The following is a 20,373-nucleotide window of genomic DNA, read 5'->3' as shown; positions in this document are numbered from 1 at the left end:
AGCTGTGCCACCTGGGTTTGCGTTCCAGCTTCACTACTTATTGGCTGGATGTTCTTGGGCAAAGTGCTTAAACTCTCTGCTCCTTATTTTCCTCATGAGTAAAGTGCAGATCACATGAAGTTGTTGTGAAGATTAATGAAATCGTTGTGAAAAGTGTTAAGTTATTGTTATGAGGCAAACATTGTGGATGACATTGAGGGTGCTAGTGGGAAAATAGATCCTTAGATAGACAGTTTCAATGGAGTGTTTTCTAAAATGTCCAGGTGAGGGTTGTCTATTTTTTTTTTTTTTTTTTTTTGAGAGAGGTTCTCACTCTGTCACCCAGGTTGGAGTACAGTGGTGTGATATTAGCTCACTATAACCTCTGCCTCCTGGGTTCAAGCAATTCTCCCACCTCAGCCTCTCGAGTAGCTGTGATTATAGGCCTGCACCATTATGCCCAGCTAATTTTTGTATTTTTAGTAGAAACAAGGTTTCACCATGTTGGCCGAGCTGGTCTCAAACTCTTGACTTCGAGTGATTTGCCCACCTCGGCCTCCCAAAGTGCTGGGATTACAGGTGTGAGCCACCGCGCGCGGCCGAGGGTTGTCTTTTGAATCACTTCATTTGGACTGGGGTTGCAGAAGGCAGTCATGAGTTTTAAAATCAAGATGCCCACAAAAACTTACAAATTACATGTATTTTGTAACCAACTGAATGGCATTGGTGAGACTTCCATATAGAACAGAAGAGTAAGCCAAGAGTCAAGATGACCTAGCTCTTCCTAGACTGGTAGAAGAGTCATGTAAGTGTATTAGCAAAACTGACAATCATATTTTTATGTTACTTTAGAGTAACTGAGAGAAGGGAAGTCACCAAGAGTCTTAACATGTGCCAAGCACTCTTTAAAACAGTTTACCTCCCTTAACTCATTGAATGCTCCAATAAGCCTACACTGTACATGACAATATCCTTATTTTATAAATAAGGGCACTGAGGCTCAAAAAGGGAAAATAATTTGCCCAAGATCATACAGCTGCTATGTGGTAGAGCAAGAAAGCAAAAAATCTGCTCTAATAAGAAAAAAATCAAAGTTAACAGTATTCCAAAGCCAAAATCAAAAGAAATAAAAGCTGTGATTAATAGTGTTCAGATTCCCCCAGCTGTCTAAGGTCTAGATTATAGACCCTCTTCTTTGATACAGGCTAAGCGCTAACAGATTTTTTTTTATTATTTGCATCAGGGGAAGTTCAGAAGTAGAGCATTACTTTATGAGAAGTTCAGTAAGTTTTTTAAATCTTAAGAAGACATGATTTATCAATTCATGGAGACACCCCTCCTCCAATAGATCTTTAATTAAAAATAAAAACAGATGCATTGCATTCTGAAATGTGTCAGATTTTGTCCTGTCATGGATTACATTTACCGCGTTTTTAATGCTGAAACCTTTTTCAGGCAGCAGAACTCTTACAGTAGGTTTACTGAGAGAGCTGTTCACTCTTTAGTTCTCAGACAAAGCCAAGTCAGAAAGGCTTTCCATAATGAACTTAAATCATTTCCCACAGGACAGAGCAGAAAGAAAACTGAAGGAGAGAGGCAATGGGACTGTGGTTCCTTTATAACATATTCTTACCAATAGGAGAAGGTGACAATGACAGTAGGAACACTGGCCTGAGACCCATTCTTAGCACTGTCAGAGTAGGAACAAGAGGTGGCAGGTCTTGGAGACACTCCCAGGGATGCAAGACACATTCTGGATACTGCGCACCACTCTCACATCCACCAGAGGGCACTCAAAAATCTCACATTACTTTTCTGTGGGGACTATTTGAAACAGTTCCTTGACTTCCCCAAGCTTCAACATCCTCAAAATCAGAATGGACAGTTACAAGGGCTAAATGGGACATTAGACATAAAACTCCTGGCTCATGGTGTAGCCCAATAAATGTTGGTGTTTCCTTTGTCATTCACCCAAACCAGCAGCACCAGCATACAAATGAGTTGATCTGGGAAGAGTCGGCGGGCTCCTCCGGTTTGCAGTCCTTCTGAGCTCACAGCTCGTCTCCTGTGACTCAGAACCTGCTAACTCTGGAAAAAAAGGGATTCTCGGTCTCCACCCTCCCCAAACGGATGAACTCGTGCTGCCTGTTCGTGCTGCATGTCAGAATGTACCAAACCTCACAATTAGAGAAGCTGCTTTGCAATTTTGGGCTGGAAGGGTGACTGGGGATTTCAACTGTGAAACACGGCTGCCCACACCTACCAGTTCATTGTCTCAGGCTTGTCTGTATAGGGAGCAGCACATCATAACAGAGGGAACATTGGCCTAGAAGTTGAGAGCTCTGGATTCTGCGCCTACCTTCTTCATCTGTCCATTGAATGGCCTTAAGCAAGTCACTTCATGCCCCTGGGCCCCTGTTTTCCCACTTATAAAATGAATCATTGAATTAATTGTTAATCTGTAGATTCACCTCCAGTTTGGTGGTTCCTTGATGATAATCCCTTCCATCAGGGCAAGGCATAATCCAGGAGTGATGGACTACATACACCATTTGCAAACTTTATGTTGCCTTAAAAAAAAAAAAAAAAAAAAAAAAAAACCCTGAACTGATTATACTGTTTTCAGTTGCTTCAGGAGACTAAGTGGCTAAATATCTGTTTTCCTATTGGCTCACTGAAGTTTTTGTTCCATGGACCCTGTCGGACCAGTTAGGCTTGTTTTTCAATTTGATTAAGGAGACCAATTACCTAAGAAAGGATAATCGTTATTCCAAAAATTGAGTTTGACATCTTATATCAGCCTAACCCATGGGATACCATATTTACTTGTCCACCTACTTCCATCCCACTCCCACCTTTTCATTGATATTTTCAACTCTAAAATATGGGATGTGAAGGGGAAAATGTAAGAGTCTGGGTCCGTGCCCTCTGGAAAACTTCATGATCCTTCAGAGCCACACCCCTATTTACTAGACTGTGCACAGCCATTGGATCCAAGATAACATTTCACCCCTTCCTTTAGCACTTTACTATTATATCAAATGAGATTTCTGGGATGTTTATGAAGGACAGTGGGAGGGAGATAATAAGACTGGTTTGCAGTGTTCGCGTGGAACTGAAGCCTCTTGGGTCCCAAGCCAGAAAGAAGAGTTTTGTGAGCTCAGTTAACTCTTGGGAAGTACCTTAGGGTTGGAAAACTTGGGGTGTGAATGCAGGTAACAGTCCTATCTCTGGACTTGCAGAAGAGATGGATAGGGAAGGGTGGAATGAGAGATAGCTGAGGGGATGGTCTTCCCTCGCCAGTGTCTGCTTTAATTTATTGTTTTTCTCCTCTGACAAAGGGCATATTTAATAATAATAGTTCAGAACATCCTACTCTAAAAACCACTTGCTCATTCTAATCCATACAACAGGCCTATGAGATCGGCTGCGACAGACATTTGAAATGCTGACTTTAGGGAAAGGCAGAACATCCACACAAAAGGGCCACAGCAACATGACATCCACCTGGTGCACTGACTATGGTTTAAGATCTAGTTTTGGGCCTTTTGGATCCAGAAGGGTCACCAGAATGGACCTGCATTAATCAAGCTTCCAGAAATGGAAATATAAAAACTAGATGCTCATGGATTAATTTCAGCAAGAAATGCAGCTGTGGGGCCAACCAGAAGGCTCGAGTCAGCAGACTGGAACATTCCCTCCCAGTATGCTAATGGCTTCAGAAGCCAAATTATAATCAGAAGGCCAATTTATTCACTTAAAGTGAAAAATACAGATTATAAGTGAACCAGATGTTCATGTTAGCCCAGCCTTTCCTGACAAACGACAAAGGAAACCAAATTATTAGAAAAGAGCTTGGTGAGCAGGGAACCCAAGCAAGGCGCATTTGCTGACTACAGTGTGTCTTTCAGCAAAGGCAGCTGGAGGCCCCCCACCTATGGAAGGGACAGCCTTGCCAAGAAAACTGTAGCACCAGAATCTGGTGAGCAAGCCTTCCTCACCTTGCATTAGGCATGGATGGGCACCGCCAATGCTAGACTTGACAACTCTCCATATTCTATGCTTCTGTTTCCCATGGTCCTTGTCAAAACAGGGTTATAATATAAATAATTAGTTCTCTGCTTACTTTCTGGGATTGCTCCCAAATGATCTCAACTGGAATTTTTGCAGTTCCAAAAGTTGTTAGTCACACGTTTATGAACAGTGTCTTAGTTTCCTAGCACAGATGGCTAATTCAATTCACTAAATGAAGATTTGACTAGGTTAGCTCTTGAAAAGCTTCTGTTTCATGTCTTGAGCAGCAGTGCACTTTCTGTAGAAAAGGTTGTATGTGTGTGTGTGATTTACAGATTTAGAAATGGAGACTAGAGGGGCTCAGGGCCTTGCCCTTGGGCTGTGTAAACAGTAGAGCTGGAACTCAAATCCAGATCTTCTGAGTTGAGATTCTACACTTGTTCTATTGGATGTGACCAAGTTGTCTACTATTAGTAAGTTTCATTTTAAAGCAAAACAGAAAATCAATGTGTTCTTAAGAATTATCTTTTAAAAACATTAACTGATTTTTTATTTCCTAAATGGCAGGGAGGGGAAGGTGGGTGTAGCAGGGAACACGAGATGATATGAATAAAAAGGTCACTTAGCTGTAGCTGCCTAGTACATCTGTACCCTTGAGGTCCAGGCACAGAGCATCAGTGATCTTGCCTGGGAGTAAATAGTGAATAAATGTGTCTTGTTGCAGCATCTGAGTGTCTCGGAGGCAAGAGGAAAAATTCTCCACTATCAGGTGACCTTGCAGGAGCTGACAGGAGGGAAAGCCATGACACAGAACATCACAGGACACACCTCCTGGACCACAGTCATTCCTAGAACCGGAAATTGGGCTGTGGCTGTGTCTGCAGCAAATTCAAAAGGCACTTCTCTGCCCACTCGTATTAACATAATGAACCTGTGTGAGGCAGGTAAGTTCTCATTTTTCTTTAACATTTTGCCTGTGGAAAACTGCGTCTTCCTCATCTCCGATCTCCTGCAGGCCCAACCCAGGACCTAAAATGAGTAGCTAGGGGTTCAGGCTCTGGAGTCAACACCTTTCAGAGGCTTTTTTTTTTTTTTTTTCCAATCAGCCTATGAGTAGCCTTGGACAAGTGAATGAACACCTCTGAGCTTCAATGTCCTTCTCTCTAAAATAGGAATTATATTGCCTGTCTCACAGGTCATTGTGAAACTAAATATTAATACATAGCAGGTATTTAATACATTGTAGTTAAGGAAATGCTAGTTACATTAAATTGAACACCAATATCTGACTAGCTTTTATAGAAGCAGGAGTAATATGTGTTAAGTTTCAGGAAACATTTTACACCTAAAGTCAAAACATATTTTAAAACCAAAGCCGGGGATGGTGGTGTGTACCTGTAGTCCCAGCTACTTAGGAATATGAGACGGGAGGATTGCTTAAACCCAGGAGTGGAGTTCCACACCAGTCTGGGCCTCACAGTGAGACTCCTTTCATCAAAAACAAATAAATAAATACAACCAATAATATTGAGATTCTGACTCTAATAAAACTATAGTAAAATTTTGTTTTACCACAGCCCTTTATTGCACAAGCTTAGACACATATCCAATTACCTTTATCAGAAAATTCCCAACTAGATGTAGAGTCACACTTCGTAGTCATATCCTCTGAAAATTAACTTCTCAGGATAAAAGCTCACAATTAGGCAAGGAAATTGATATTAATCCTATTTCTCAAGATCTGTATTATAAAAGAATTCCATGTCAAGTTCATTGGCCTAACTTCAAAAAATGCCTAATAGAGTAAAACTCTGTAATGAGATCCTTTCTTAAAATTCAGTATAATAATTTTATCTACCAGTGGGTTTAGCAATCTTCATTTTGAAAAAGTCTACCAAAATACTATTATTTAATATACACTGTTAAATCTTGGTTATATATCTTTTCAGTCATATATCTGTACACATAGAAATAAAGTATTAGATAAAATACCTAGAAGAAAATACAGGTAAGTATTAATGTATATATACAAGTAAACAGTATATGTATATTATATGCATATAACTGTGGGTTGGTGTATGAGTTAGGAATTTCTCTTGGGATTAGGGTTGTTCTTACCAAAAGCCTGACTGTAGGAACTTATTTATCCTCAAAAAAAGAGAAGTCCAGAGGTAGACAGCCTAGGGCTGGTGTGACAGCCTCACGATGCCATCAGGGCTCTAGGCTCCTCCTTTCTGTTCCCTCTGCCAAGTTTGGCTTTCATCCTCATGATGGAAATGGTCCAACATGGCTGCCAAGGCTCTAGCTATTTCCTTCTAGACAGCAGAAAAGGAAAAGAAGGAGGGCTCAGCCCTTACTTTTAAGGAGCTTTACCCCAGGTCTCACAACAACACTTGCATTCATCAGCCCACTGGTCACCTGGTCACACCCAGCTGCAAAGGAGGCTCAAAAATATATTAAGGCAGCAATGTTCCCTTGCTAAAAAAAGATGAGGAGAAGGTGTTTGTAGGCAACTGGTAATCTCTGTCTATATTTATCTATATAACTTTTTCAAATATATGAAACTAGGGAATATGAACAAACAACTCAAAAAGAAGTATAAAAGGAGCAACAAAGATATGAAAATGTTTAGCCTAACTAGCAATCAATGAGATACACATTTTGAGAAAACCTGAGAGACCAGATCAGACTGAGAAAGAGTAAGGAGAATGAACATCCCCACGTTGGTGAGGGTGTGGGAAGATGTTCTTGCACACGCTAGTGAGTGCGTAAATCGGTACAACTTACTAGGGAGCAACTTGGCCATATGTAACAAACTTTAAATTAAACTTGTATCTTTTGACCAGGTAATTTTAGCCTTAGAAATGTATACTCAGCATATCATAGGATAAGTGCTTAAAAATGTAAGCACAAAGATGTTTGTTGAAAAATTGTTTGAAACCGTGAAACACCATAAACAACCTAAGTGTGTAATAGTAAAGAATGGACTGGTTAAACTCATCATGACCCTCACCTGCCTTAATCCTACACCAACATTAAAGGGATGTTGTAGCTATGTTTTTTATTAACATAGACAGATACACATTATAAGTGAAAAGGTAAGATTTTAAAAGTGTATATGAGATGATGCCATTTTAAATGCATATTACAACCAGCACAGTGGCTCACACCTCTAATCCCAGCACTTTGGGAGGGCAAGGTGGAGGATTGCTTGAGCCCAGAAGTTTGAGACCAGCCAGGCCAACGTAAGGAAAAAGATACAAAAAAAATAAAAATAAGAAGATTAGTCAGCTGTGGTCCCACTACTTGGGAGGATGAGGTGGAAGGATTTCTTAAGGCTAGGAGGTTGAGATTGCAGTGAACTGTGATCACACCACTGCACTCCAGCCTGGGTGAAAAAGTGAGACTCTGTCTCAAAAGTAAATAAAAAATAAATAAACGTTTACATGAGCACGTATTTTTTGAAGGGTAAAATTTTAAAAATGTCTAGCTGAATATAGATAGAAATGTTAACAGAGATCATCTCTACATCTGGAATTACAAGTTATTTTTCTTCCCTTTTGTTTTTTATATTTAAAAATTTGTTCTTCAGTGGCTAAGTACTGCGTATGTAATTTTTAAAGTGAATTCTGTGGTTCTATTCTGCTGTTTTTAAAATGAAATATATCAGAATAACTTACTTCTTCAAACCTCACTGCAGATGGGTCTTGAGGTTTTAAACCGCATGAATTCTATGGTCCCCTTCCAGGTTCCTTAGTTAGATTTGGTGACAACTTCTCAAACGCCACTTTCATCATGTTAGAGTTCATTTCTACTTTATTCGTTCAACAGTCATTTTTGAGCATACACTATATAAGGCAGTTGGAATCCAGCATAGGTAAAAATACAGTCGAGGTCCTCAACTTATATTTAGTCAAGGGGGAGGGTCAGACATGTGAGCAAGTAAAGTGCAGTACAGTGGAATAAGCATGAGGTTAGAGGTATGCATGGGGGCTCTAGGAACAGAGAAAAGCTAAAGCATGAGCTTGGAGAGGAGGCCAGGAGAGCTGGTGACATGTGTACCAAGTATGGAGAGACAAAGTGGTGCTAGCCAGGTGAGGGAGAGCAGGTGTGCAGGCGTGAGGGTTTGTTTTAAAGTGAGAGCTGAGCAGGCATAGGACTTGAAAAGAAGAACCAGGGATAAGGAAGAAGTTGAAGACAATGGAGAGGGAGGAATAATAGAATAAAGTCCCTGGGGAGATGGGAGATGATGAGGAGCCAGTGACCAAAAGAGGGAAGAGGAACACTTCATCCTCTGAGAGTGGACAGAGGACCATTGATCTTAGAATGGTAAGAATGGGGTTGATGCAGAGATATGTCTGGAGGGAAAGAAGGACATGAGGCAATTCTTTAGAGCCAAGCTGTCATTAAGAGGGCCTTAGAAGTGCCGGAATCTCAAGGGCCTCTTGCCCCTCCTAAGATCACACCTAAGCCATTCAACACAGTAGTTGTGTGTCCCAGAAGGACCTGGAGAACAAACTGGTGAACTGCATGGTCCTGTCTTTGAGGACTTTGTCTCACACATACCCTGAATGATCTGTAGGGGTAGAACATGACTTTGTGCCTTCTCCTCTTTCAGTATACGTTCATACTATTTACATATGTATCTTTCCTTCAAGAAAAGGATAAAATAATGCCCCAACATTATTTAGGCTGATTTATGCTGATTTTGAGAGACCAGAGACAAATTTATTATAAAAAGCACCTGCCACAGCATTGTATATCAAGAGGCACAAGAGTGATTTTGTTAGCTTATGATAAAAGTTACACGCTAGCCAGGCATGATGGCACATGACTGTTTTCTGAGCTACTTGGGAGGCTGAGGCAGGAGGATTGCTTGAGCCCAGGAGTTGGAGGCTGCTGTGAGCCATGATCATGCCACTGTACTTCACCCTGGGCAACAGAGCAAGACATTATCTAAAAAAAAAAAAAAAGGCCAGAGCCAGGCGCCGTGGCTCACGCCTGTAATCCCAGGACTTTGGGAGGCCGAGGCAGGTAGATCACTTGAGGCCAGGAGTTCAAAACCAGCCTGGCCAATACAGTGAAACCCTGTCTCTACCAAAAAATACAAAATTAGCCAGGTGTGGTAGTGTGTGCCTGTAGTCCCAGCTACTCGGGAGGCTGAGGCAGGAGAATCGCTTGAACCTGGGAGGTGGAGGTTGCAGTGAGCCAAGATCATGCCACTGTACTCCAGCCTGGGCAACAGACTGAGAGACCCTGTCTCAAAAAGAAAAAGAAAAAAAGAAAAAAAAAAAAAGGAATGTGTGCTAAACCTACCGGTCAACTAGCAAAATATACTAAATATTTCAAAGACCTAGCCCTTCTACTCAAGACCTCTTGAAACTACAGGAAGAGTCAGAAGCCAGTACGGTCATAAACACAGGCTCACAGAGATGGCAGAGACTGGGGTCCTAGGAGGTGAAGTAACTGAGCCAAGATCATACATCCAGTAGTGGCAGAGCTACATGGAAAACCAGACCACCCTTGGGTGAGCAGTTTTTCCAAATGCCTTCTGAACGTTGTAACTTCATACAGAAGCTCTCAGTGAAAATGGAGATGGGGAGTTGAATGATTGAGGCTAAAGGAATAATTTTGAAAAGTGACAGGGAGAAGGTGAGTTGTTAGCAGACTTCTGAAGGAAAGAACATGCCCCAGCAAACTTCATGAGAGAGGAAATTCCAAGTTGGTTCCTGGCAAGTGTGGTGACTCAGAGACAGAAGAACCCTGGGCAGTGCCAAGTTGATTTACTTAGCTAATTCCAGAGAAAGCAGCGGCTAGAAAGGCTCTTTGGCATTTTTACCTCAATACTTGGCAAAGGATCTTGCAAACCATAGTGTTCAATAAATCCTTGCTGAATGAGTAAATTTTATTCTCAAAAAACAAAACAAAACAAAAAGCCCACAGTACAACTGGGACATCAACTACCAAGGCAAGTGAAGACAAGGAACCATTGCTGGGAATTCCAGTTCCTGAAAAGATGGCCAGTACACTGTCTACAGGCTCTGCCACTAAGCCTGGCCCTGAAGCTGCTGCAGAGAGAGAAGATATGGATGGCCGAGTTCCCCCTGGTGGGGAGTAGTGATGAAGCGGGGAGGACCAAGGGAGCTTTATACTTGTTCTGTTTCTTCCCCCTTGTTATCCTGTTGTGATCGCTGCCCAGGCATCTCCATGATGGGGTAGGGAATTCTGGGGAGCAGTGCAGAGTCACCGTCCAGGAAGCCCTGGAACCTCACTGGGGAGGAGAGCTGGGAGCAAAGAGTGCCTGTGAGCTGGCTGACCCTTCAGCATTTGTTTCCTGCCACCCATCCCATGGGCCTGGCAGTTTCAAACAAGAATAATAGCCCAATTCCCTCATGAAAAGCAGTGCCTACCACAGAGGTACTAGTTTGATTCTGGAGGTACATGTATGCCTAAGGGGTGCCTGGGGACAAAGAGCTCAGGTTGTATCACTGCAGGGTCTCTGGCCTGGAGCTTTCCAAGCTGAAAAGCCCTCCTCCCTACCCTAAACATACATGGAGGACCATGAGCTACAGCTGTACTTTGACTCCTCTCCCTATAAAGAAAGAAAAGCCAAGGTTGTTGACCAATCAAAGAAAATAAAACATGATCCCAAAAGAAAACATCAAGACAGAATGTGAAGACCACAAGCCCTGGGAATGACAGGCAACAAATCAGTATCATAGGAAACAGAACTAATGCAACAGATAGTACAAAAGATTAGAATAAATGTAAAAAGCATCCTTAGAAAGATAAGAGAGAAAACCAAAACATGAGTCAGAAACAGGTAGTTATGAAGAAAACCCAAACAGAGTCAGCATGGAATGTTTAGGGGTTTTTTATGTGATGTTAAACAGATTGCTTATTCACTCTTAAATATAGCATGTTTTAGGACAAGCATGGTAGCTCATGCCGTTATTCTAGCACTTTGGGAGGCTGAGACAGGCGAATCACTCGAGGCCAGGAATTTAAGACCAGCCTGGCCAACATGGCAAAACCCTGTCTCTACTAAAAAAATAAATAAATAAAAATAAAGAAAAATTAGCTGGGTGTGATGGCACACACCTGTAATCCCAGCTACTCAGGAGGCTGAGGCACAGGAATTGCTTGAAACTGGGAAGTGGAGGTTGCAGTGAGCCGAGATCATGCCACTTCACTCCAGCTTGGGTGACAGAGTGAGATTCTGTCTCAAAAGAAAAGAAAAGAAAAAAGAAAAAAAAGTGTGTTTTATTAGAATAACCTCAAAGGGCCATTAAAGAAAATGATTTCAATATTGTATAGCAACAAATAATAGAAGCTAGAAAAAGTGTTTTTTTAACCTTTGAAGTTTCTAATATACTTTGTCTATTTAGAAAACAAACACATTTAGTTGTTTCCATCTCTTAAACTTCAGTTGCACTGCATTCTTCAAACATCTTCTCATATTAGGGCTTCATGTGGTTCGAACATTTTGCTAGAATACTATTCTACTTTCGTCTGATAGTGGCCAATTACATCTATCTTTTCCACCATACAAACTTCACCATATTTAAGAGAATGCAAGGAAAGTTTAGTTATTGAAACAACTAACTCAGCCGATGGGATGAATAGCAGAGAGGACTGATCTGAAGATTAAATTAGTGAGAGGAAGACTAGGGGTGAAATTCTTCCACAAGGTGTAAAAAAAATGGGTAAGAAATTGAAAGATTAGAAAAATTAAAACACTGAAAGAGCAGAAATAGAAGTTATATCAACCGTCTAAAAGGAGTTAGAGTAGAGGAAAAAAATGGAGGGGAGCAAATATTTGAAGACTAGTGATCGAGAATATTACAGAATGAAAGAAAGACATAAGATCTCAAGTGGAAAGGCCTCAGAGTGCTAAACCCAACATAATTTTTTTTTTTCATTTTATTGTAAAGTGTAAGGACCTTAAAGCCAAAGAAAAACGCATAACAATATTCACGGAGAAAAAAGCAAATCAACTACTAAGGAACAAGAATCAAAAGGACACTAGATATGTCAATAACAGAACATATAAAAATACAATAACGTAATATCTTCAAATGGAAGAAAGGAAAGAACTTTAAATCTGGAAGTGTTTCTCCAGCTAAACTATCATTTAAAAATGAGAGAGAACTGGCTGGGCACGGTGGCTCACGCCTGTAATCCCAGCACTTTGGGAGGCCAAGGCGGGCGGATCACCTGATGTCAGGAGTTTGAGACCAGCTTGGCCAACCTGGTGAAACCCCGTCTCTACTAAAAATACAAAAATTAGCTGGGGATGGTGGTGTGGGCCTGTAATCCCAGCTACTTTGGAGGCTGAGGCAGGAGAATCGCTTGAAGCCAGGAGACAGAGGTTGCAGTGAGCCGAGATTGCGCCACTGCACTCCAGCCTGGGCAACAAGAGTGAAACTCCATCTCAAAAAAAAATTAATTAAAATTAAAAAAATTAAAACGAGAGAGAACTTAGGTAATAGAGTAAATTCAGAGGAACAAGATGTGAGGATAAAAGACAGACGGAGAGAGAGAGAAGATGCAAATAAAACACCAAGCAAAACAAGAGGGAAAGAATATTTTCCCCTAGTAAAAGTAAACTTTCAAACCTAGCTGAAATAAACTTATGGTTAAATATTGTAAAAGCTAAAAAATTGGCACAAAAATATTTTTTTAATTTTAAATAAATAACTGTTAGGAATAAAAAACAGCCCAGGTACAGTGGCTTATGCCTATAATCCCAGCACTTTGGGAGGCCAAGGCAGGCAGATCACTTGAGGCCAGGAGGTCCAGACCAGCCTGGCCAACATTGTGAAACCCCGTCTCTACAAAAATACAAAAATTAGCCAGGCATAGTGGTGCATGCCTGTGGTTCCAGCTACTCAGGAGGCTGAGGCACGAAAATGACTTGAGCCCGGGAGGCAGAGGTTGCAGTGAGCCAAGATCGTGCCACTGAACTCCAGCCTAGGTGACAGAGCAAGACTCTGTCTCAAAAAAATAAAATAAAATAAGAATAAAAAACTTATTTATATACAACATGCCCTCCAAAAAAGCCCCAGCCACACATTGTTTTACAACTGAACTCTGAATTCAGTGTTAGTTCAAGTTGCTATGGAAAATATAAAATAAAGCTGTCCAACCTATTTTCTAAGACGAATTTAACTTTGGTATTAAAATCAGATAAAGATAGCACAAGAAAAGTTATTGCCTAAATCACTTATGAACCTTGACATATAACCTGATGAATGAGAGGTATAAATTCAACACATGTATTAGAAATTAGTGGAGGCTGGGCACAGTGGCTCACGCCTGTAATCCCAGCACTTTGGGGGGCTGAGTCAGGTGGCTCACTTGTGATTAGGAGTTCAAGACCAGCCTGGCCGACATGGTGAAACTTTGTCTCTACTAAAAATACAAAAATTAGCCGGGAGTCGTGGCATACGCCCTTAATCTCAGCTACTCCGGAGGCTGAGACAGGAGAATCACTTGAACGGTGGCAGTTGCAGTGAGCCGAGATCATGCCATTGCACTCCAGCCTGGGCAACAGAGCATCTCAAAAAAAACACAAAAAACAAACAAAAAACACAGTGGTGATACTTTCAGTTTCCAGTCTAGCATCTAAGGCACTTTGGAGGTCATCATTCTGTCATAATAACAAGTAAAAACTCAACAAGCTGGAAAGTCAACACTTCTTTGACCTATGAGAAGTGAGGTTATATGGCAAGCCACTGCCCCGAAAATTGAAGAGAGAGACAGGTAAATACAGAGAATCACAAATTACCATAGCAAAAATCCCCAAGCAGAAAACTTCATGGGAACCAGTGCTGAGGTAAGAAAACCTAAACTGTAACTCACGAATTGCTGGAGGCTCAGAACGGACAAATCTGAGAGTTAAAATCTCCACTGGGGATCAGTCATAGGAGGTCCTCACAGTTTTGTGAGTTTTATCTTAAGGAGCTTGACCAGGGGCTGGGCACGGTGGCTCACACCTGTAATCCCAACACTTTGGGAGGCTGAGGCAGGTGGATCACTAGAGGTCAGGAGTTTGAAACCAGCCTGGCCAACATGGTGAAACCCTATCTCGCCGGGCGCGGTGGCTCACGCTTGTAATCCCAGCACTTTGGGAGGCCGAGGCGGGTGGATCACAAGGTCAGGAGATCGAGACCACGGTGAAACCCCGTCTCTACTAAAAATACAAAAAATTAGCCGGGCGTGGTGGCGGGCGCCTGTAGTCCCAGCTACTCGGAGAGGCTGAGGCAGGAGAATGGCGTGAACCCGGGAGGCAGAGCTTGCAGTGAGCCGAGATTGCGCCACTGCACTCCAGCCTGGGCGACAGAGCGAGACTCCGTCTCAAAAAAAAAAAAAAAAAAAAGAAACCCTATCTCTACTAAAAATGCAAATTAGCCAGCGAGGTAGTACGTGCCTGTGATCCCAGCTGCTTGGGAGGCTGAGGCAGCATAATCACTTGAACCCGGGAGGCAGAGGTTGCAGTGAGCCAAGATGGCACCACTGCACTCCAGCCTGGGTGACAGAGCAAGACTGTCTCAGAAAAAAAAAAAAAAAAAAAAGGGAGATTGACCAGGTTATTACAGTGAGTATCAGAAAAATCCCCCGTGTTTCTCTCAGTGGGAGGGAAAAAGGAACCGTTATAAAATACATCAGAGTTGGCCAGGTGCGGTGGTTCACGCCTTGTAATTCCAGCACTTTGGGAGGCCAAGGCAGGCAGATCACTTGAGGTCAGGAGTTTGAGACCAGCCTGGCCAACATGGCAAAACCCTGTCTCTACTAAAAATACAAAAATTAGCCAGGCGTGGTGGCGCGTGCCTGTAATCCCAGCTACCTGGGAAGCTAAGGCAGGAGAATCACTTGAACCCAGAGGCGGAGGTTGCAGTGAACCAAGATCACTCTACTGCACTCCAGCCTGTGACAGAGCAAAACTCTGTCTCAAAAAAAAAAGACACCAGAGCATTCTGTTCTTAACAAGGCCTGCCCTCCAAGGAAACGGTTTTAATAGGGCTAAAGTATTGGAGTTTTATCAGAACCTAACCAGCCTGGTGGGAGGAACATATCTGATTCCATCCTAGTCTGGCCTTCTATGTGGAGGGAAACGAAATACCCAACTCCAATCCCCTCTATTCTTCTAGGTGGGAGAAGGAAAATACCCAACTCCAGCCCACTGTAGCCATCCTATCCCACTTAAGGGGGGAAAACTGATACGCACTGGCAAGTTCCCAGTCCAAGAGCACAGCCTCACAAAAAGACTGGGATGTAATCACAGGGTTATAGAATGCTTTCTTTCCCCCAACACCTTTCTACCGCATTACTAAAAACCCATTTACTGCATATGCTTTTACTCAGTAAATCATAGCCACCTTTCAACAAAAAATTATAAGGCATTCTAAAAGGCAAAAAACAACAACAAAACAACAGTTTGTTGAGACACAGCAAGCATCAGAACCATACTTGGATATGGCAGGGTGTTGGAATTATCAGACCAGGAATTTAAAACAACTATGTTTAATATGCTAAGGGCTCTAACAGATAAAGTAGAAAACCTGCAAAAACCGATGGACAGGGTAATCAGAGAGATTAGAATTCTAAGAAAGAGTCAAAAAAGAAATGCTAGAGATCAAAAACAGTGTAACAAATGAAGAATGTCTTTGATGGGTGATTCGTAAAATAGACATATCTGGGGGAGGAGTTTTTGAGCTTGAAGATATGTCAATAGAAACCGCTAAAACTGAAAAGCAAAGAGAACAAAGACTGAAAAAAACATAACAGCATATACAAAATCTGTGGAACAACTACAAAAGATGTAACATACACATAATGGAAATATGAGAAGGTTAAAAAAAAAGAAATATTTGAAACAATAATGAATGAGAATTTCTCAAATTAATGTCAGACACCAAACCACAGACCCAGGAACCTTAAAGAACACCAAACAGGGTAAATGGCACCCTCCACCCACAAAAAATATACTTACATACATCATTCAAATTGCAGAAAATCAAAGGTAAAGAAAAAACTCTTGAAAGAAGACACAGGAAAAAGAAAACTTTGTAAGACCAAATATAAGAATTACATCTAACTTCTTCAAAGAAACCATGCAGGCCTGGCGCGGTGGCTCACGCGTGTAATCCCAGCACTTTGGGAGGCCGAGGTGGATGGATCACCTGAGGTCAGGAGTTCAAGACCAGCCTGGCCAACATGGTGAAACCTTATCTCTATGAGAAATACAAAAAATTAGCCAGGCATGGTGGTACACGCCTGTAATCCCAGCTACTTGGGAGGCTGAGGCAGAAGAATCGCTTGAACCCGGGAGGCGGAGGTTGCAGTGAGCCAAGATTGCACCACTGCATGCCAGCCTGGGCAACAGAAGGAGACTATCTCAAAATAAATAAATAAATAAAGAGGAGCAAAAAGGAAAAGACTTTACTGACCAAATAGTCAGACATTACAAAGCCTGGTAACATGAACAGTGTTTTCTGGTAAAGTGGCCAACCCAGACACAGACCCATGATTATATGAAACTTGGTATATGACAGGGATGAGATACCAAATGTGATGACATTGGGAAAAATTGACTCACCGTGTGGAAAAATAGTAAAATGTATTCTCCCCCTGGAAAAAAACGCTTTTGTTGGATTTGAATTAAAAAACCCATTAAATGTGAAAGGTAAAACTAAAAACCAATGGGAGAAAATGTAGTAGAGTGTCTTCATGACCCTAGGACAGAAGGATTTCATAAATAAGATGTAAAGTACACAAGCAATGGATAAATTTACCAACATCAAAGTAGCTATATATGTGTCATTAAGTTATCAGAGAGTTGACAGGCTAGGTAAGATACTGTTGAAAACTGTTAAGACTAAAATCTACAATATAAAAAGTTGTCTGCAAATCAGAGAGAATGCAGGAAACCTGATGGAAATGAGTGAAGTATATGAATTGGCAGTTCATAGAAGGGGAAAGTCAAATAACTAGTAATATATGAAAAGAAGCTCAGCTTCATAAGAAATCAGAAAAATGGCCGGGTGCGATGGCCCACAAAGTGCTGTAATCCCAGCACTTTGGGCGCCCGAGGCGGGTGGATCACCTGAGGTCAAGAGTTCCAGACCAGCCTGGCCAACATGGTGAAACCTCGTCTCTACTAAAAATACAAAATTAGTTGGGTGTGGTGGCAGACGCCTGTAGTCCCAGCTACTCGGGAGGCTGAGACAGGAGAATTGCTTGAACCTGGGGGGCGGAGGCTGCAGTGAGCCGAGATGGTGCCACTGCACTCCAGCCTGGGCAAGACAGAGCAAGACTCCATCGCAAAAAAAAAAAAAAAAAAAAAAAAGAGAGAAATCAGAAAAATGAAAATAAAACCACAATTAAATACCACTTTATATATACCAGATTGATAAAAATTAGAAAATCAGAAAATACTAAGTATTGGTAGAGAAATGAGGGCCTTCATGCTTTTCTTGCTGGAGTGTCAACTGGCTATTTGAGAGATTAATCTGGCAGTATTTTGTAAAATAATATGTGAATTTGCTCTATAATCAAGCAATTCTATGCATATATATCCAGAAACACAGAAACATTCTTGCACAGGCACACAAGAGAACGTGCAAGAGAATATTCGTTGCATCCTTGTTTGTGTTTGCAGACACTCCAAAAGAACTTCCTGCTTGTCAGTCAAACACTGGACAAGTAAAGGGTTTAGGTAGCAGTCTGAAAAAATGAGTCGGATTTACATAATAGCAGCAGGATGTATACGTCCCAGAAACATGTTGAGTGAAAAAAACAAAAAGCATTAGATTTATCTCCCAATACATTTCATGAAAATTCAACACATACACACAAAATAACACTAAATTTCAAGGATAGGAATTTGTCTAAACAAATATATGAAAGGTGGATTAGAAAGATGTCTAATATATTCACAAAGATTAGGCACCTTTGAGGCTATAGAAATGGAAAAAGGAATGGGGCTGGGCATGTTGGCTCATGCCTGTAATCCAAGCCCTTTGAGAGGCCTAGGCAGGAGGATCACCTGAGCCCAGGAGTTTGAGATCAGCCTGGGCAACGTAGCAAGACCTTGTCTCTCTCTAATAAAAAAGAAAATTAGCTGTGTGTGGTGACATGCACCTGTGGTCTCAGCTACTCAGGAGGCTAAGGTGGGAGGATCACTTGAATCTGGGAGGTTGAGTCTGCAGTGATCTGTGCTTATGCCACTGCACTCCAGCCTGGGTGACAGAGTAAGACCCTGTCTCAAGAAAAAAAACGAAGAAAGAGAAGAAAAAGAAAAAGAAGGAAGGGAGGGAGGAAGGAAGGAAGGGTGGAAGGAAGGGAGGGAGGTAAGGAAGGAAGGAAGGGAAGGAAGGAAAAGAAAAAAGAATAAAAAGAAAGAGAAAAGAAAAGAAGGGGAAAATAATTTGTACACATGACATTTTACATAATGTTTGAACAAGCTGATGTTGTTCTCCATGAACTGAGAAACGAAATGAACTTAAATCTGTGACTCCAAAGTCTTTGAAAGTAAACAGATTCTTCCTGAAACTTTGTTGGGATAAGCTGTTTGGCTTTTTTTGTTTAAATCTTTATCCCTCCTCTTTTTTTATTTTGTTTCTCCTCTTTCTGCCCGATAAAGGGTTGCTGGCTCCTCGCCAGGTCTCTGCAAACTTGGAGGGCATGGACAACATTCTGGTGACTTGGCAGCCTCCCAGCAAAGATCCCTCTGCAGTTCAGGAGTACGTGGTGGAATGGAGAGAGCTCCATCCAGGGGGTGACACACAGGTCCCTCTGAACTGGCTACGGAGTCCGCCCTACAATGTGTCTGCTCTGATTTCAGGTACCTAATTGTTCACCTTCCTTCTAGAGGGTTACTAAGTTCACATTTGTTTGAGGAAACTGCAGGCAAGAGCCAGAACCCTGCCTTCAATTACAGGTGGCTACATGATAAGAGAGACTGATGACCTAGAGTCCATCCAGCAGCACTTTAGAATACTCCACTGCAGACATAAATGACCAACTGGTTGACTAAAAACTCTCTTATTTATGGAAAATCCACATCCCTAGCACAATGCCAAAGAAGATGAATGAATAACTGAACCAAACAAGTATGGCTGAGAGCTAAGTTAACTGGCCAGTGTAATAGACACCTTTATTTATCATAGCACACTGCATGATAATACATGAGGCCATCCTTAACTCTGTGGGGAGTTCATTTATTTAATAACTCTCAAAGCAGTCATGTTCAGTAAGAGTCTGTATGACCATTGTATAAATGAGGAAACCAGGAAGTCCTTCATTCCCAATTCTGTTGCTTATTAATTGTGTAATACTAAATCCAGAATTATCTATATGATAATTGGTGTTTCTAACCCTCAGTTTCCTAATCTGTCAGTGGTTAGAATCAAGTGAGAGAACGCACCTGAAAACATATTAAAATGATTGGGCAGAACTTAATGTCATTGTTAAGCGTAAATTCAGCACTGAATTGAATCAGTGGTTTAAAGTTCTGGCTCTGCAGCCACACTACCTGGGTTTGAGTCTTGGCTCTGTCTGTGTAATCTAGAGCAAGTTCCTTAACCACTTTGTGCCTCAGTTTCCTCATCTGAAAAATGAGGATAATAATATTACCTGCCTCGTTGGGTTATTGTGAAGACTAGCTGAATTACTTCATGGAAAATGTTTTGAACAATGCCTAATACATTTTATGGGCTCAGTAATTTAGCTTTCATCATTATTATTATTACATGAGACAGAGCTAATATTTTAAGGTTTTCAAGCTCTAAATCCTATAATGTTTCTATAACAATCATTACATCTGTCTAGGAGGAAATACACACCCTGCTTAAGGTGACAAGATTTATACAAATGAAATAAATAGCACACTGCATAATCATACATGAGTCCATCCTTAACTGTGCACCTCTTTTATAGTCTGGCTGCTCAGAATTCTAGCAGGTTAATTTTTCATGACTACCCTTAAATAGAATGCTGCCTACATAACCTAGTAAGCATCCAGAGGAAGATGACCAAGTTATTAGGGGCCTGGAACTTCTAATCTGGAAACCATTTAGCCTAGAAAAGAGAATTCTAGATGGGCACGGGAATGGGACGGCTTGATGGCTGTTGCTGGTTTTGACATTACACACAAAAGAGTATGTTTTCCTTTGTTGCTCTGGAGAGAAAAACTAAAGCCCTGTGTGGAAATTATAAAAGAAGTAGCTATCAGCTCAATTTTGAAAAAGAAGTTTCCTGCCTTTGATGTTCTCTAATGGGACAATCGATTACCTCTCAAGGCAGTGTGTTCCCTGTCCCTAGAGTTTTTGCAGTAGAACCAGTTTTCTTTCAGGGCTATTATACCCATCAAATCAG

At 41.4% G+C, this 20,373-nt stretch overlaps 1 protein-coding gene across 4 annotated transcripts in view; it reads left to right on the top strand.

The window, feature by feature from the left end:
* The window catches only part of IL12RB2 (interleukin 12 receptor subunit beta 2), an 88,124-nt gene that overhangs the window by 38,454 nt on the left and 29,297 nt on the right, over window positions 1-20,373 (top strand). For all 4 annotated transcript variants that reach the window (XM_032155652.2, XM_032155653.2, XM_032155650.2 and 1 more), the window contains exons 9-10: window positions 4,718-4,937; window positions 18,641-18,841. In XM_032155652.2, coding sequence (XP_032011543.1) covers window positions 4,718-4,937; window positions 18,641-18,841 — 421 coding nt within the window. The remainder of the gene's footprint in view (window positions 1-4,717; window positions 4,938-18,640; window positions 18,842-20,373) is intronic.

This window comes from Hylobates moloch, unplaced genomic scaffold (assembly GCF_009828535.3).
Source record: "Hylobates moloch isolate HMO894 unplaced genomic scaffold, HMol_V3 SCAFFOLD_5, whole genome shotgun sequence".
In the NCBI taxonomy this organism is placed as follows: Eukaryota; Metazoa; Chordata; class Mammalia; order Primates; family Hylobatidae; genus Hylobates; species Hylobates moloch.
The sequence above is the reverse complement of the archived record's forward strand: the minus strand, read 5'-3'. Positions and strand labels throughout refer to the sequence as shown.